Source organism: Sarcophilus harrisii, chromosome 2 (genome assembly GCF_902635505.1).
Source record: "Sarcophilus harrisii chromosome 2, mSarHar1.11, whole genome shotgun sequence".
Classification (NCBI taxonomy): domain Eukaryota; kingdom Metazoa; phylum Chordata; class Mammalia; order Dasyuromorphia; family Dasyuridae; genus Sarcophilus; species Sarcophilus harrisii.
The window spans coordinates 420600760-420619265 of record NC_045427.1 but is presented as its reverse complement, the minus strand read 5'-3'; the positions used below and the strand labels follow the sequence as shown (position 1 = coordinate 420619265).

Below are 18506 nucleotides of genomic sequence, written 5' to 3'. Positions count from 1 at the left end.
GAAAATCTCATAAAATTTTTTGGTCCATCCTCTGGATTATTTGTTTGAACTATTATGTTATTAAAAGATAAAATATGTTGCTAGTATACAATACTATACATATATTTTATTCATTTCTGCGTTTGTAAACTTTTTCTGTGTCATCTGCTGGTTGTCATGTGTCATCTGTAACCTCCCCAAAACTCTTTTCAAATTTCCTCTTAATTTCTTATGCCGACTTGGGATATATCAAATCCTAAATGAGGAAAGCTGAGATATGAAAGGGATTATTGGAGGAAAAAAAGGGGGGAATGATCGAAGATAGATGATGGAAGAGAATGATTTCAGAGGCTCCTGTTGAGTTCCTGTCAGTGTCAGCAAATGTATTTACTAATTGACATTTTTAAAAGGTAGCATTTTTACAGAGCCTCTTTGTTGCCTCATTTGATCACTTTTGAGATCAGAGTGCAGGTATAAGGCACACCTGTCATTCCTTTATCTCTTAAATTACTTTTAGAGTATTCTTAAAAGTCTGTGTCTGTCTCCTCCGTCTCCCTCTCTCTCTCTCTCTCTCTCTCTCTCTCTCTCTCTCTAAAGCAATCACTTTATATAAAAAATTGTAACTAAAGCAGCCCATTTTCTTATGCTTAAGTCCTGTGTTAGAGAAACAGGATGGTGGAGTGAAAAGACTGCTGATTTTGAAGTTAGAAGAGCTGTATTCAAACTCAAATTCTTCCCCATAATAAGCATCTACGATGTACGTCCCATTAGACAAGTGACTTCAGTTCTCTGGGCCTCAGTTTTCTCCTTTGTATAATGGCAGGTTAGACTAAGTGACTTCTAAAGCCTCTTTGAGCTTGAAATCTGAAACTGAATGTGATTCTATAATCTATGCTTTTTAACAAACTGGTGGATATCAATGGATATCCAGGCATAGCGTCAAGTTTGCCCTGACTTAAAGGAGAAAAAAAAAAGCCAAACCAAACACCCATCATTCATTCATTCATTTGTGGTGTTCTCTTTCTTTTTAAATTGAGTTCCAAAATTCTCTCCCTCCCTTCAGACCTTCCCCAACCAATGAGAAGGCAAACAATATATCAATTATAAAAAACATTTTTTATAATTGATATATTGTCATAAAAACACATTTTCCTATGTACTAGCTATGTTGTTTAAAAAAAAAAGACAAGAACAATTAAGAAAGTTAAAAAAAAAAAACTATGTTTCAATTTGCATTCAGAGTTCATCGATTCTCTCTTTCGGGAGATGAATAGCATTTTTCATCATGAGTCCTTTAGAATTGTCTTGGATTATTGCATTTATCAGAGTAATAAATGTCTTCTATAGTTGATCATTGTTATAATATTGTTGCTACTGTGTATAATGTTCTGGTTCTGCTTAAGTTACTTTTTACTAATTCATGTGGATATTCCCAAGTTTTTCTGAAACCACTTCTCTCATTCTTTGTAGAAAATAGCATTCATCACATTCAGATATCACAACTTGTACAGCCACTTCCCAATTGGTGGGTATCCCCTCGATTTCTAATTCTTTGCTACCACAAAATAGCTGCTATAAATATAATTGTACTGTGGTCTTTTTCCTTTTTCTTTCACCTCTTTTGGAATAAAGGAGCTCAATCTGGCTTATAATAAAACTCATTATCTTCACTACCAAAGCCTCTGGATATCTCCATTTAAATTAATGGCACCATCATTCTATCAGTCAATCAATCCAGGTTCAAAAATTTCAATCATTTACGTCATGAACATCACCATCCTTTCCATTCTTCCATTGTAATTTATGTGTCTCTTCACCATTACCACAATCACCATCACCTAAGCCCAGATCTTTGGCTATGAAGGCCAAAATTGCTACAAGTCTACCACCAGAGTTCGCTTGGACCATTTTCTAGACCCTACCATCCACTCTTTACAACATTTCAAGCAGGATCATAAATAGAGAGTTCGAGAAGGAAAACAATTCAAGGCCTACAGTCTAAGTCACACTGTACCCAGAAGTTCTGGTCATATGGAAGAATGAGTTAGACAAAACTTAAGAGCAATGAGGGGAAGCTAAAGATCAAGCAGCCTTCAGCTGAGTCTCAGGGAATATTGCTCAAGAAGAAGGTAGCTCAAAGGTGTAATGTGCTTTTGTAAATAAGATACTTTTGTTTTTTTTCTTTTTTGGATCCCCAGTTCCCCATTGCTGAAGAAAGGAAATGAAGATGTGTGGTAGGAAGAGTGCTAGAAGTGGAGTCGGAAGGCCTGAATTTAAATCCCAATGTTGATATTTACTGTGTGACACTGTGAAATCATTAATTTTCCTAAGTCTTGGTTTGTTTATGGATCAAACAAGGGGGTTAAATTAGAAAGCACTTGAGATTCTGTCTCATTCTATGATCCTACGGAACATCTTGTTTTGGTATGGGTTGATCTCTGTGGCCACTGGGGCTTCTTTCACCATTAAATTGTGTGAGTCCATGCTAACACTTTGCATTGAATTTGTGAGGCTACTAAGAGTTCTGGGATGATATGATTCATTTCTAGGTTCTAGGTCATTCTAGGTTCTAGATTCATTTTTTTAGTTCAACTACCTCTTCTTACAATCATTTCTCAGTGTTATCACTGGGTATCGGTGATTTTCTTCAAGTACCATTCAGAACTTCCAGTCATTATATTACACAGTAGAACCACTCTCTTAATCAGAATAAAGTGCATGGGCTTTGTAGCTGCTATTTTTCTCACCACAAAGACTTTTTTAAAAAAATTCACTTCAAGGTCTTTATATTTGAGGTAGTTTCCACTTAAATGAAATTATTACACTTCAGACTTAACAAAACCTTGGGGGGAGAGGGAGGAGAACCACTGACAACAGAAGTTAATATGTTATACCAAAAGAGGATCTTTCTGTTTTGGCCACAGTAACCTTTCTAATTATGCTAGGATCATATCACACATTCCCCCTAAAAAGTAAACCCAGAGTTAGGAGCCAAACAGTATGAAATGGGCTGCAAGGAATGCCTTTATACAAAGACCACAACCAGACAATAATCCCCACTCCCACCCCTTTCAGCCTTTTCTAATGCCAGTCAAGACATTAGAAAGGACTATAGGCACGTAGAAGCTCTATAGCGAGAGCTTCTTTTCTACTTTTCAAGGCTCTCAAAAATCTTTTTCTCTCAGGTCAACAGAGGCAAAGGCAGGGATAGCTGAAGAACATCCCTATATCAATCACCAAAGGAAATGGGAATGGTGAGAATGACCTCGTGACCTAAGGAGAGGAAGAGGGGCTAATGGCAGGATCAAGTCCTCAAAAACCAGAAGGCAGTCTCCTGGCCTGCCTGCACACACACACAGGCCTCCTTTTCTCACTAGCTTGCACAGGCAGCCTGGGTAAACACCATATGCTTCACTAATCTAATTACAAAGAAGAAAGCCCAAAAGTTACTTTTTCAGGCTTTAGATAAATATGAAAATAAAGTGGTGAGATATTTTTGTATTGCTTTGTCCGCCCCCAAATGTCTAATAAAATACATCATGCCCCATCCTTATTTGCCAGCCTCCCTCTGCAACAAAAAGGCTTTTATCACACTAAGTTCTGAAAACACAGTCAAGGCCCCTTGGCCAAGGGGACAGTTAGTCACAGAGTGGGGAGGGTCCTCAGAATCCAATGCCTATATTTTATAGATACACAACAGAGCAGTGGAATGGATTGCCCAAGATCCTACAGGATTCAAATCAAGGTCCCTGGACTCCCCTACTTCTTTCTACTATACCAATCCACTTCAGTCCTGTTAGATCATGCTTCATTTACAAGTTGTTTTTTGATCACCCTTTGGCCACCATAACTATTCACTCCCAGAGCATTTAACTTAAAAGCCAGCTGACCTTGCACCCCTACCCCCAACTCCACCTCTTTAACCTCAAATTCACAAAGTAACAGCCTACTAGGAAAATTACTGGGAATTGGTATGTTTGGTCCCAAACTGGCTCTGCTTCCAGCTAACTGTGAGCTTAGGGGGCAGGGAGTAGGAGAAGAAGAGGGTTTGAGAGATAGAATCACTTTAATTTCTTCCTGGGGAAAAAAAAGAGTTAATGACACCAATCCTTCAATCTTATGGGATAGCTAAAAGAATTGAGTCTGTTTCACAGTAATATTGAAAAAAAAAAAAAAGCACTGGAATAATCTGATTATTGCTTTGACTGGAGTTCAATCTTGATTCAAGAAGGCCAGTGGGCTAAAACATATTTTCCTCTTCTAGGCAGGGAAGTGTGAATGAGGCATTCGAGGCCAGCCTGGACACTGTGCTGGTTTATTTTAATTACCTATGCTTTTATTACATAAGTGATTTTTTTTAAAGAATCAAGAAAAAATTTTTTTTTCAAAATTATGGTATCAAAATACCTTGGCCTTCAAAAATATTAGGGCATTGTAGTTTACTGGAAAAAACACTGGATTTAGAATCAAGAAGACCTATATATCAGACAAAGGATTACCTACCATTCTTTGAATCTCAGTTTCCTCATCTTTAAAATAATTCTTGAATTGCTCCTATCAGTGGTGCTAAAATCAGATAGAAACAGGGCCACTAAATCATACATGAGGATCCTTTCTGGCTGCATATTGACTTAGGAAACTACATATAAACCTTATCTATGTTCTATTAAACTTTGGTTTTGTTAAGTATTTCCGGATTACTTTTTAATCTGGGCATCTTTAAAAACTCTGACTTATATCACAGAACTGTGTAGATAAGAGATTTTTTGGGGTTGTTGTTATTTGCTTGTTTGTTTAAACCTAAAAGCTTAAAAAGATATGTGAATTTCAAGGTTTGCTTTTCATTTTTTTTTTAAATAACACTTTATTCCCCCCCCCCAATTACATGTCTTTCATTTGTTTTCTTTTTTAAATAATATTTTCCCCCCAATTACATGTCTTTCAGTTGTTTTCTTTTTTAAATACATTTTATTTCCCCTCAATTTCCCCTCATGTCTTTCATTTTCTTTTTTAAATAACATTTTATTCCCCCCAATTACGTCTTTCATTTGTTTTTTTAAATAATATTTTATTTCCCCCAATTACTTTTCTTTCATTTGCTTTCTTTTTTAAAAATATTTTATTTTCCCCCAATTATGTCTTTCATTTGTTTTTTTAAAATAATATTTTATTTTCTCCCAATTACATGTCTTTCATTTGTTTTTTTAAAATAGCATTTTATTTCCCCCAATTACATGTCTTTCATTTGTTTTTTAAATAATATTTTATTTTCTTCCAATTACATGTCTTTCATTTGTTTTCTTTTTTTAAATAATATTTTTATTTTCCCCCAATTACATGTTTTCATTTGCTCTCTTTTTTAAAATAATATTTTATTTTTCCCCAATTACAAGTTTTTCATTTGTTTTTACATCAAGCAAGAGAGAAAGATGCTCACCATGATTGTTTGCCAATGTCATGGAGGAGAGATCCAGGGCAGAGACCAAGCGGTAGAGGGATTCCATAGAGATGGTGAGGTCCTTCAGATAGTCCTAGTAGTGGATGACATTATGTTCACTGCATCAAATTATTTAACTCATTATCCATGTAGGAAAAACAATGTGACTGAAGAATGTCTTTTGTCCAGACTCTAATGGGCAGTTTGGATTGGAAAAAATCACAGAGGTCACCCTTCAGTGCATTTATCTTGTAGAGACACTGCAACTGGACAATAAACTGAACTAAAGATTGAACAGGAAGAAGAGAGCATGTTGGATTGCCTTGGGAAACTAAAGAATTCTCCAAATGACCCCGAGCTTCTCATGGAAACAAAGGCCATCCTTTGTACGCCAATATGCTGCCAGTAATATGGCGCAGTGGAAAAAAGAGTTCACTACCTCTGGGGTGAGTAACTTAACCTTTCTGGGCCTTTGTAAAATAAGAGGATTGAGTTAGGGGGTGGCCTCTGAGATCCCTTCCAGCTCTAAATACTCCCTTCCCCATTCTATCTAATATCTACTCAGCATCAGACCCTTCTAGGGGAGCACAGAAGCAGTATCTAAGTGTCTTGAACAGGCACTTTAAAAATACTTGTTTATTGGAATGGAATTATAAGGCAAGCATCCCTTGTCCTCAAAGCTAGGCTCACAATCTGGATGGGGAAATAAGCAACTGGCTTAATACTCTGATGGGCAAACCTTACACAACCTATTCTGTTTTACCCTCATCTATGTCCCCTTCCCCACAGGCATTTCATCCAATCTATTGGCAATCTTCCTCTGGTTCTCTTGATGCTGAATGGATGCTAACAGAGCAGACAGGCCATCCAACAGCTCACTTTTTTTTTTTCAGGAATAGATTTTTCTGATGCTATCCAATGATATCAGATTAATGCAATATAGAGAATATTGAATGCTGAGTGAAACCCAGTGCTGTAGGGATATAGAAAAAGTATGAAAGTATGCATACAAGAAAAGGCAGAAGATAACTGGACTATAGTAGTAATATTAGATAGAAGTAGGAGTAGCTATTGATAACCAATTTTGTGCAGTGCTTTAAGGTTTACAAAAAAACTTTACATATATTATCGCATTAGATTTTCACAATAATTCTGTGAGACAGGTGCTATTATTATTCCCATTTTAAGATGAGGATTTTTGAGGCCAAAAAATGATGAGTGACTTGCCCAAGGTCACACAGTCCATATCTGAAGAACAACTAGATCTCTGGTTATTCTGATTCCAAATCAATGAATAGTTAATTTAGTTATTAAGTAATTATTTTTTTGAATAGTTTTCTGTTTTGCCCACAAGACTATAAGCAGGGTCCTATAGAAACAATATAACTGAGCTATTATCAGTTAAGAGTTTGACGAACTTTTGAAAATACTCAATAAGAAGGTTTTCTAATATCATCTACAACACAGCCTACATGTCTCACTACCCTACCCAGCTCATTTATTCAGTGCTGCCCATGAAGGACTTCCTGTACAGAGGGATGCTTGCTCCAGAACTTGAGGAAAAAAAGTAATATTGTAAAAATACACTGTGGTCCAAAACCCGCCCTCCTCCCCCCCCAAAAAAAACCCCACAACACTCAGCTTTCATAAACCTCCCTATCCCAATATTCAACAAATCTGGATTGACATGACACTTCAGGACAGATCATGAAACAAAATCAGACTCACCCTGTTCCAATCCATCCTGTTAACAAAATGTTCTAAAATACTGTTTTGACCATACACTATCCTGCTCAGACTTTCACTAGCTCCCATCTGCCTTCAGGATCAAGTTCCTGGCATCTCGAGGGCCAGATTAATTCCCAGCTTTACCTCCTGCTTCCCTTTAAAAACGTTCCACTCCAATCAAACTTTTCTCTTCTATATTCCAAAACCACTCAGGCCTGGATCTAATCCTCCCTCTCTGTAATTGCACCATTCCAATGCTCTCCCTTTTTCAAGTGGCCACTGTAACAGCCATATAATTCCTTGAGCCAGTGCCTTCACTCATTCATCAACTATTCAGTCAGCCAATCACCTAAGTCAGCCACTTAGTGAGTGTCTCTGGATGGAGAAACAGGGAAATAAGAACAATAAATACGACTGTCTTTGCACTCAAATACCTTTCAGAGTCATACACATTTAAAAGATAGAAGAATGAATTCTAAGATGTTAATCCAACAACCACCTCATTCTACAAAGAAGGAAAACTGATATCCAGAGAGGTTTGGTTATCAATAAAGTGTTACAAGAGTTAGTGCCAAAGACATCAATAAAAACTTACTAAACAAAAAGAGTTTAAGTGCCAGAGATGATATCAGAACTCAAATCTCCTAACTCCTTTCCTGGTCTTTCCAATTCCCCCATTCTGCTTCTCCACTAATTGATCTGGGCTAAAGAAGGACAAAATGTATAAACAGAAGCATTTGTTTTCCAAGCAGAGATTTAAAATGGACAAATTCAAAGTATACAAATATTGTATATTTGGTATTGGAGGGTATTGGAGAGCCCAGAGTTACCAAATCTTACAAAAGGACCCAACAACTTATAAAGCCAGACTTTCAGTCATGATTTCTGGATTTCTAGATCCTTAACAATATATTTTGGGGAGATCAAGTTCATAGGATCATTGATTTTGAGCCAGAAGAAACCTTAGAGGGCAGCTAGTCTGACTTTCTCATTTTTCAGATGAGGAAACTAAGGCCCCCAGAATTAATATGACTGGTTCAAGGTCACATAGCTAAAAATGGCAGAAGAGGGATATGAGCCCTGTTCCCTGATTTGAGAGGCAATATTCTTTTCTCTTGTTTCATGACTCACAGAGTAAGGCACAACATCCTATTTAAATCTGAGCATCTGAACAAACACAGGCCGACCCTCATAGCCTAGCAAGGGAAGAACTTGTAGCCATCCCTGCCATGGCTCCCACCCTCCCAATTGTCCTGGTGTAGCACACTCAAGATTAGTTTTCCTTTTTCCCCCAGTTTAGAGGGAGAAGGCTCGCCAGATTCTGGAAAGCTTATGCCAATGATAGTTTATGAAAAGTACCAATCTGAGCAGTGTACTTCACGAGTCTGCAAGGAGCCTACTTGTCTAGGACAATGAAAAGAGCTTTAGCTTCAGAGCCAGAGGAACCAGATTCTAACCTTGCCTTTGACCCCTGCTATTGACCTTGGGCACTTTCCTAGGCAGAAAAAAGAAAGGATTAAACCAAAGGACCTCTGAAACTCCTCCTAGTTCTTGGATCTCTTTTCCCAGGATCCCACCATATTCAGATTATTATCTTTTTTTTCAACTTTCTGATTCCTGTAAGTTACATAGTTGATATTCAAATAGGATTTGGATACCTCCTTCCTACCTTCTAACCAAGGACAGAGGCATGGAAACAGTATCCAAAGACAAAATATGAGACTAGCCTGAGTGGCACCTGTACTTTAGGACTCTGTGGATGGTCAGGTATGGCCTGAAACATCCCCTGCAGTGCTGTGAGATGCCCAGGAAGGAATCCAATGTCTCTTCAGCTCCCAAATTCCTGACCAACCTGACAGTGTGGAAGGGGAAGTCTTTCTGTGTATACAGGGGGAGGCAGAGATTCAGGGAAGTACCAAGTACATAAATTAGCAATAGAAAGACAGATTCTCTTTTAACTCCTTAACCTAGATTATTTGGCAGCCTCAGTCCTTCTCATAAACTAAATCTTTCTATCTTGGTGTCTTTGTTTATAATGTTCCCCATTCCTATAATGACTTTCCCCTGACTGCCCTCATCCCCCATGTGTTGAAACTCTATCTCATGTTCTATTTTGTGTTAAGCATTATTTATCTTATCCTCCAACTAGATTATGAGCCCCATGGGAGCAAAGATTCTCATTCATCTCTGTTTCTCTTTCTACCCACCATAGTGGCCTATAGACAATAGGAACTGAATTCAATTCATCGAACATTTATTAACCATTTTGGGGGAGGCTACTTAAAAAGAAATCCAATCACCACAAATAATTTCCAAGTAAGCACTCCTGCTTCCCTCTCAGACAGATTTCAAGATCTGATGGCTGAGCTATTCTTGGCTAGGAAGACTTTATGCCATCTCCCAAGGGGACACATAATGTTATTCATTGTTGGACACAAAGATAGAAGACCGTGGTCGTTAGAGCTGGAGGCAACCCAGGCCAGCCCTCACCACCATATTCTGGACATTATCTGAAGTGTCATGACCCAAAATGCTATTTGGGGAAATTAGGCCACATGTGGTCATTTGACACGATAATGTATTTTGGGGACAGGAGAAAGAACATACTTTGCTCGTGCAGGACTGTCTTAGAAATAAAACTCGGCTTTAGAGAATAAAAATGAAAATCCATGATCCTGCTTAAACTAAAGAGCATCAGAGGAAAAAAATCAACAACTAAACCTCCCAAGTAAAATAAGATAGTTTACCAGGGAGTCCATCATTCTTGTAGGAGTCTGACTTGTGAATAGAAAGCTGGATTCAGGAGCTAGGAATACCTGGATAAAAATGTTTCATGTGCTTACTAGTGGTGTGTGACCCTACGTGAATCACTTTACTTCTTTCTTAGTTTCCTCAACTGTGAAATAGAGACAATAATGTCTGAAGCAAAAAAGGAAAAAAAAAAAAAACTTGTATGGTGGAGGTGTTAGGGGGAAAGAGAGAAATAGGAACTACAATCATTTCAGGAAAAATTGGATGGACTAATCTTCAATCACCTGGTGATCTAATGGTGCAAAGTCCCAAACCCATCTTCAAGAAAAAATAAAATGTAACTATGCAAGGGTACACTAAAGCAGATGGTTCCATTCAGTATTGCCCTTAAACAAGAGGCACCTGCATTTTTGTCTAAATCTGATTTCTTAAACAATTGTAAAAATATTTGGCCACCTCCCCTTGTCTCCTGCCCTCAATCAGGAAATGTTTTCTTATTCCAATAATAAATCCTGCTAAATGCATTCAAAATGCTCCCATTTTCTCCCTCAAATGACTCCCCCCTTTCTGTACCCCTTCCTCTCTTTAAAATGCTATACTTACCTATCCTAAGTTGCTGCAAAATGCCGCTGCTGGGCTGTTTTCTCTAAGTGTGCTGAGAAGTTATAAAAATCAAACTGGCAGCCTAGGAGGCTGAAGCTGCTTTCAGGCAGCAGGCCTCCTTAGTATGCTAATACATTTCTCTGCTTTCAGTTTGGCCTTCTATCTTTGACCTGCAATCATTGGACCCCTGCTGGCTGGTATGCCTCTCCCAAGAAATCCTCCCGGTGGAGAAAATTTCCAACACGTGCAAAGTGTTTTACAAATCTTTAAATGCCATAGAAATGTCAGTTATTATTATTATCATCACTGAGTGCAAAAATATTAATTTTTTCATCTCCAGGCACAGTACACTTGGGTTCTCCCATTTACTAGCTGTGCCATTCAGAAGATTCAAAGTCTGGAGCTAGAAAGAACTTCAGAGGCCATAGAGACCAAATCCATTTTACAAGACTCAGGCCCAGAAGGTTAAATAATAAAGGCAGCAGGGATGGGATGTGAACACAGATAACTCTCTTTACTCTTCTACATCAATCCTGGGTAAGCCATTTCCCCACTAAGGGTCTCAGTTCCTTCATGTCAAACATTTGGGTGAACCTGCCAGGCTCTTAGGGTCCCACTCTGACTGTAAAGTTCCATGTCTCTAAAATCTCTAGCAATGCCTTGCTGGCACTCAGCCTAGATCATCTAGCACTTAAAGTCCTTTAGGTTGGGTTCTACTAACTAGTTAACTAGCCCCGCCCAGAATGTGGTAATGCCTTTTAGCACTTTAGTTTACAAACTTTCAAAACCACAAAGTGATTTTATTGCTGCAGCTCTGTTTCAAAACTAGGTTGCATAACTTAAGTCAGCAGAAATTTAGTCCTCAATTCCAATCTTTACCCTACCCCAGACAGTGCTTAACGACCTCAGACAAGAGATGGGTCCCTTAAGGACCACTGCCCAAGGGAGCTATTACTGTCTTCACTTTTCAGATGGGGATAGAGGACAGGGAAAGGATCTTGTCTTTGGTCACAAAGGGAGTCATCAGAATTGGAAATAACTGCTCTTGACCTGTTCTCCAAGAACTACATGTCTGGTTCCTCCACACTAGTTTTATCAACATCTGCTCCTCCTCTAAAGCCCATCTAGAAAGAAATCCCAAATGGGCCATCTAACTTTGTTCTGGTGGGAGCAAAGACAGGAACACCAGACTGCTACCAACGTGCTGCAGGGAGAGTATTTTATTAAGCAAACTAGAATAACCACGTAGGCAAACAGAACAAAAACCCTTTTCAAAACCCAAGGGTTAAAAGGATTGGGGGAGGGGCCGTTTCAAGTAATCCCTACATTCCCACTAAAAAAAAAAAAATAGGGTCGTGCTGGAAGCGCCCTGCCTTTCTCTTCCCCCCTCCTCCCCTTCTAACTAAACTTAGGAAATTAACCAGCAGAAGATAGAAATGTTTTCCCCCCAGGGGCCCACTGGGTCCCGTTGGCTTGGATGTTCATGGGCGTGGTATGAAATATTTAAAGCAGTGACTAAAAATTTTCCATAAAAGCCCATCCAAAGTATAACAACCTTCCTGCTTCAGAAGCCGGCTTGGTCTCCAGTCATCGTAAAGATTTCACATCCTGCTCATCACCCTCCGTTATTTACATTTAATATTTAGGTTGGGTGGTTGGGTGGGAGGGAGTAATTAGTTTTGCTTGTAAACCGTTCATCACAGTTGTAATACTGACCGAGCCATGGAGCCCATTGGGGGCCTAATAGATTTCAGGGCATTATACTTCGGGTAGCAGGGGTGGGGAGTGGGGAGCTGGAAAATCAATAAATGGTGACTTCGTCTCTGCACAGCCCCATATGGAAGTAATCAAGCGCAAGGGTGGCAGCTGGGGCCAATAGCAGTCACCTGCAGCTGAGGGACGTGGGGGTTTCGGATGGGTTTTTAATGCTAATTTCCTGCCGAAACAATGAGCTAGAAAGCGCAGAGCAACAGACGAGGCCGGATGAATGGAGACCAAGGCGAACAATAGCTGCACCTGGTGCTAGGAGCAGGGGAACAGAGCCGGCACGCGCCAACAGCCCAGGGCACATCTGTTACCCTGGGCCGGCCCAGCCCCCAGCCCCCCGCCCGCCTGGTAAGTAATCCGGGGACCGCGAAACATTAACAGCTTGCAGCTCAGCAACAGGTTTCAGTGTTGTTGTCGTTGTTGTCCTCGGTCCCCCAAATTCGAAACTGCTGCAAGTCTTCTCGCGTCTGCTTCCTATCCTTAGCTAGAGAAGCAAGAAGGAACGACTGCCTCCGGAAGATGCATGGAGGAGTTGGAGCTGGGTTCCAATGCTCACTCCATCATCCACATTTATTAATTCCTTTTAGGAATCTCCAGCGACTCCCTTCACACCTCTCTGGGCCTCAATTGGGGATCAGCAGCTCTAGTGGTGAGAGTGGATAGGGAATCCGATGCCCCGAATTCGAATCCTGACCCTGAATCCTGGTTCTCCTGCCACCCTGGGGACGAATAACCCTCACCCCAAAAATTAAAGGGTGAGGAGGTAGTGGAAAGGCCAAAGTACCAAGTAATGGGTTTATGAGGTGGCTCCTAGGACTTAGGATCTGGTAAAACCTTAGCCGAATCACCCAACTCCCCCAGAGACTCAGTTTCCTCTTTTGTAAAACCAAAGGGGTCAAATTAGCTGTCTTCTGATGTCCTTATGAGGTCTAAATTCAAATTCTGTGACCTCCAAAATCCCTTCTGGTGCTCAGTCTATACTCTTGGATAGAACCTAAGCCAGCAGCTTTGTTAGGAAACTAATCTAACCCCCCCACCCCACCCCCACCCCAGTTCTTTTACAGAGTGGAAAACTTGAGACTCTGGGAGGTTAACTGATTTACCATTGGTGGCACTTGTTTTAAGTGGCTCCAGCCCCTACATGACAATACTACCCCCCCACACACACACACACACACTCGGTAACCATCATGTTCATAGAACTAAAAGAGAACTTAGAAATTATCTAGTCCAATCCATTTTACAGATGAGGAAACTGAGGCACAGTGACATATCACACAAGTTGGGAAGTGGCAGAACCAAAATCTGAAGCCAGATCTCCTTTGGCTTCAAATCTCCTGTGCCTTTAGGGGTCTATGACCCCTCCCACTAAGCACACACATCAGTTTTAAAAGGTATAAAATACATGTTGTTTTTCCCCAGAAGGCTTTCTGCTGATCCTATGCTGCTTAGGGGAGAAGTGGTCATGGGAAAGGCCACAATGATTGCATCAGAAAATACAAATGGATGATGTACAGACATGTTTGGAGCCCCAGCTCCGTTCCCCACCCCACCCCCCACTCCCAACTGTGGCTGAGGGTGTCCAGATTCTGTGCCGACACAGAACCCTTGCCCTGCCCATCATCTCCCAACTGCTTCAGAATGAAAGGAGACAGGAATGTGACTGGCCCAGACCCCAGACAATAGACAAAGCCCTGCCTTTGCTGGGCGGAACAAAGGGAGTTCACTCTGGCGCCCTTTTTCAAAGTCATCCAGGGTGCGCTTTTCAAGTTTGCATGCACACAGTCTGCATCACTGGCAGGCCCCTGAACACAGGCAGCTGCGCCAAGGATGAGCGGGGCCCAGCCACAGAGGCCTGCCTTAACCACTGGACAACCAAAAGATCCAACCCTTGTCACAAAACAATGATTTTTTTGGAAGCCACAAAAACCTAACCTCCACTTCTCATTACCAGTGACTTTCACATAAAAAACCCCAAAAACAAAACAAATATTCAAATTCTGCAACTCTCCAACAATCCAAGACTTTTTGATCACATCCAAAAGAATTATCCTAGGATTAAGTCTGGTATTATAACCAAAGACATTCTTCCTTTAAAACCACCAGAAAACCAAAAAGTTCCTCTATGTCCTTTTCTCTCCATCCCAACAACACTAAAGCCTAATGAGTACTAGACTGTAAGAGTCGGGGTACCCTCTGCTACTAGGCTGGGCGTGTCCCTTTCCCTCTCTGATCCCAAATTTCTCATCTGTTCAAGAAGGGACTGTGCCAAATATCCTCCCAGCTCCCAATTAGCTTTTTGAAGTACTAGGTTGATCTATACATTTGGCACAAAAAAAGTCCCCAGATCTCATTTATTAAGGCTATGCAAGCCTGTAGACATCTCTTCCCCTGAACATGTGATGTGAAGGACTTTCTACAAACTAGACTAACTTTCTTTTAAAATCGAATTCAAATCCTCCACAACTATACACACATAACCTTGTACAGAATTTATTTAATCAAAACTCAAAATTTATGATGCCCTCAAAAAGTATAACTTCCCCTTTATCTGACTTGTTGGTTTTATGGTGTTCAAGCATAATGCTCAACTTATGTTAACAATAATAACTACCAATAATAGCTAGCATTTAAATAGGACTGGGATTTCAAAGATCTTTATATGTGTTACCTCATAACAAACTTGGGAAATCAATGCTACCCCCTTTTTACAGATGAGGAAACTAAGGCTGGGAAAGGGAAATAAAGTTGCTCTGAGTCACATTCATAAATAAGCATCTAAAGTTGAATTTAAGGTTAAGATTTTCTGACTCCAAGTCTAACCTTTATCTAATGTATCACCTAGCTGCCTTATTTAAAGCTTTTTCTACTCTCAGAATCTCCATTTTTCCCATCTGTAAAGAGTGTGGGTTGGAATAGATGCTTTCTTAGTTTTCTTTTCTTCTTTCTTACTTCCTAGTTATGGCATTCTATGCTCTATGGTCTCTTCCAGCCAAAACATTTTGTGACTATATGTTCTGTACTGTTTTTTACTAATATTGTGTCTACAGAACTGCATAATTCTATTGCTCAAAAAACCCAAAAAAACTTCGCTTAGAACTTCCCCTTGAAATTAATCCAGGATTGCTTCTTCTATTGTTTAAAATAAATTTAATTTAACAGAATTTATATAAAATTTAATATAAATTTTATCAGGTTTTAAACTCCAGGATACAAGAGAAGCACATTTGTAGGGGTTTCCACTTTACAAATTTTTCACTTTTCTTATGGTGCTACCAAGTCGCTAAATGGATAAAGCATGGGCTACTTCAGTGAAAACACAGCTTTCTCTTTTTCCTATTCATGTCTATTTCCAAGTTCCATACCTTTGCTCAAGTGCCCGCTACCAAGAATGCCCTCCCTCCATCTATGAACTTGAAAACTTCTCTATCCTTCAAGATCCATCTCTGCCTACCCAGTCCCCTCCCCAACTCCCGCTGGAAATTATCCTTTCTTCATTGGGCTTTTGTTTATATTTCACTTATTTACTTAACATATTCTACCATGTATTCTGAGTTATCATTATGTGTCATGTGCCTCTACTAGACTGTAAGATCCAAGAGGACAAGGACTATGTCTTATTTATTTTTGTATCTTCCTGAGCTCTAGTATGGCTCATCAGGTACTGTATTTGTTGACTTAAAATTGAATTAAATTCAACTTATCATCAAAAACCAAATTCCTGAGGCTTGTTTACTCTGAAGGAAGATTATATAAATTAATGACAATTATGTTTATATGCATATTCTTCTACTAGACTGTAAGCATCAAGAGAATAAGAACTATGTCTCATTTATGTTTGTAACTTTCTGAGCCTTAGTATAGCTCTCTATACCCATCTCCAGTTAATAAAGTCTTAAATAAAAATATGTACACACATGTACATACATTTTTCAGACATTCAAATTAACCAATACAGATGCTGGACAGCTGTGCCAGTATCAAATACCAAAAGGGAAATATTGTGGAGAAAAATATGTAAGATCTATCCTAAAACGAAAACCTAGAAACCTCTATGAAGTCAGTCTAGTACCTTCAGCAAGAAATAGCAAATATGCTCAGGGCCCATATCTGTAAGCTGCTTGTTCAAATCTCTGATGGAGAACAGATATACAGACTGCCCCTGGAGGCCATAATGGCCATAATGAAGTTCTGGGCTGACATTTCAATGCAAGGTCTTTTCTATCTAACCTAGAACTAAAATGACATTGATCAAAGCTCATCAAAAGACAGGTGGAAAGAATTAATCAATCAACATTCATTAAATACCTACTATGTGCCAAGTCCTAGAGAAACCTCAGTTCTTTAAAAAAGATTATCTGGAAGCTTCCAAAGGACAAAAGGATGGACCAGTGTTCCCCAGGGATGGCACAAATCTGGCTCTTGGGAAGACTTTCCAAAGTTTTCACCCTTCAGTTAGGTTCTAGGAGGCTCATTTACATATTCACACCCAGACAGCCCCTCTAATTGTTATTTGCCACAAAAAACTAGTCTTTGCAACCAACAAAAAGGCATGGGAATAAGTGGGTTGTAGCAGTGGAGGCTCAGGGTGGTGGAAGCAGACAGAAGGAAGACTTTCAGGGAAAAAGAAAATAATCAAGGTTATAGGGGAACCTTAGCTCAGGATCTGGATGGATGCTGTCAAACTGGAAGGATTACTGCCATGGATGGACTTTATTCCCTAAACAAACAATAGTGAAATCTAGATGACCTTAAAAATATAGAGAGCCAGGGAATTTTAGAGCCAGAAAGGTCGAGATCATCTTGACCTCGTGCAAAAGGGGTGCTTATTTGGTAAAATAATGATGATAATAATAATCCTATGTATGGACAAGACCTGTATTCAGAGAACCAACTCTACTACTTTCTAGCTGGGCGTCAGTGGCCAAGTCATTTTCTTTTTCTGGGTTTCAGCTGCCTCCTCATCTGTAAACTGATGAGGTTGGACCAGCTGAGCTCTCAGGTTTCCTCCGGCCCTATAGCTCTGATCCTCGGATTGGAAAATGAAACACAGACACACAAGGAAGGCTGCATATAGATTTGTTGCATTACAAAACTACCTAAACTTCCTCCCAGGGAGACATTTACTAGAGGGCAACAGAAGTGGCTCCCTTAACTTACAATGTAAGGGCAAAATTTAGTCTTGAGAGCAGTTAGGCTAAACAGATAACAGGAACAGCAAGGATGGCAGGCTCTTTGTAATTCTATTAGGAATGGCCATAATTCCACTAGTATGAAGTCTAATAAGGAAAAAAGACCTTCCCTCAAAAAAAAAAAATGTTTGTCTCACACCCTGGACCATCAGGTTATTGCTAAAGGAGACAGTTCTTCATCATTCATATCACAGAAGTACCTAACATGATTATATATCTATCTATCTGTCTCTGTCTGTCTTTCTGTCTGTCTATCTATCCATTTATCCTTTGTCGAGATGCTTTTTCAGGACTGCATTTCCAGGGGTAAGAGTCACACTTTACTCTTAGATTGTTGCCCCAAGTTTCCATTTAGCAAAATGCAGCATTTGAACGGAGGTGGATGACAGAGTCGACCAGGCAATGTGGCCAACCCGAAGCTACCCTGTGCAAAGCTGAGCAGCCGCCTGTAGGTTGGGCTCTTCTACCAAAGCCCCAGAAACACCGCATCGTTTCTCATCTAAGACAACCAAGAGCTCCGAAAGGCACCGGGAGATCCCTGCCTGTCTCAGCATAAAAAGCAGTAGCAAGATGAAAAGTCTCACTTACCCTAGATGCCCAGATGACCACAATCCAGATGCCCAAGAAGCCAAATTTATTTGAAATAGGAATAAAATGCTCCTCTTCCCCTGCTCCTGATCTCTGAGCACAGCCTGGGACCAGCCTTCCTCCTCCTTTCATTAGCTGGACATGTGTCAGCTCTCTCACATCTGTGATTTCTCACTGACTAGAGCTGCCTGTCCAATTCCAGGGAAACACAGATGGATCCCAGATGGGAAGGTCCTGCCAAACAGACCAGCTCTTTACCTTGCCAGAATCCCTAGATACACACACATACACACACACTCCCTCTCTTCCTCCCTCCCTCTCTTCTCCCTCTTTCTGTCTCTCTCTTTTCCCCTCTCCCTCTCTCTGTCTCTCTCTCACCCCTCCTTCCCTCCCTCCCTATTACCAGGGCTCCTTGCCAGCTGATGTCACTAAGTACACACCTCCCAGTGGTTCCTAGCCAA

General features: G+C 40.1%; 1 protein-coding gene across 6 annotated transcripts in view; it reads right to left on the bottom strand.

The window, feature by feature from the left end:
• Window positions 1-18506, bottom strand: part of CBFA2T2 (CBFA2/RUNX1 partner transcriptional co-repressor 2) — a 164240-nt gene that overhangs the window by 79450 nt on the left and 66284 nt on the right. For 2 of the 6 annotated variants that reach the window (XM_031953847.1, XM_031953850.1), the window contains exon 2: window positions 5417-5510. The exons of 1 other annotated variant lie outside the window; for it this stretch is intronic. In XM_031953847.1, the coding sequence (XP_031809707.1) occupies window positions 5417-5483 (67 nt within the window). In that variant the 5' untranslated portion in view covers window positions 5484-5510. Of the gene's footprint in view, window positions 1-5416; window positions 6547-18045; window positions 18365-18506 lie in introns of those variants that run through there. 3 more of the 6 variants (XM_031953853.1, XM_031953848.1, XM_031953851.1) reach the window with 3 other exon arrangements.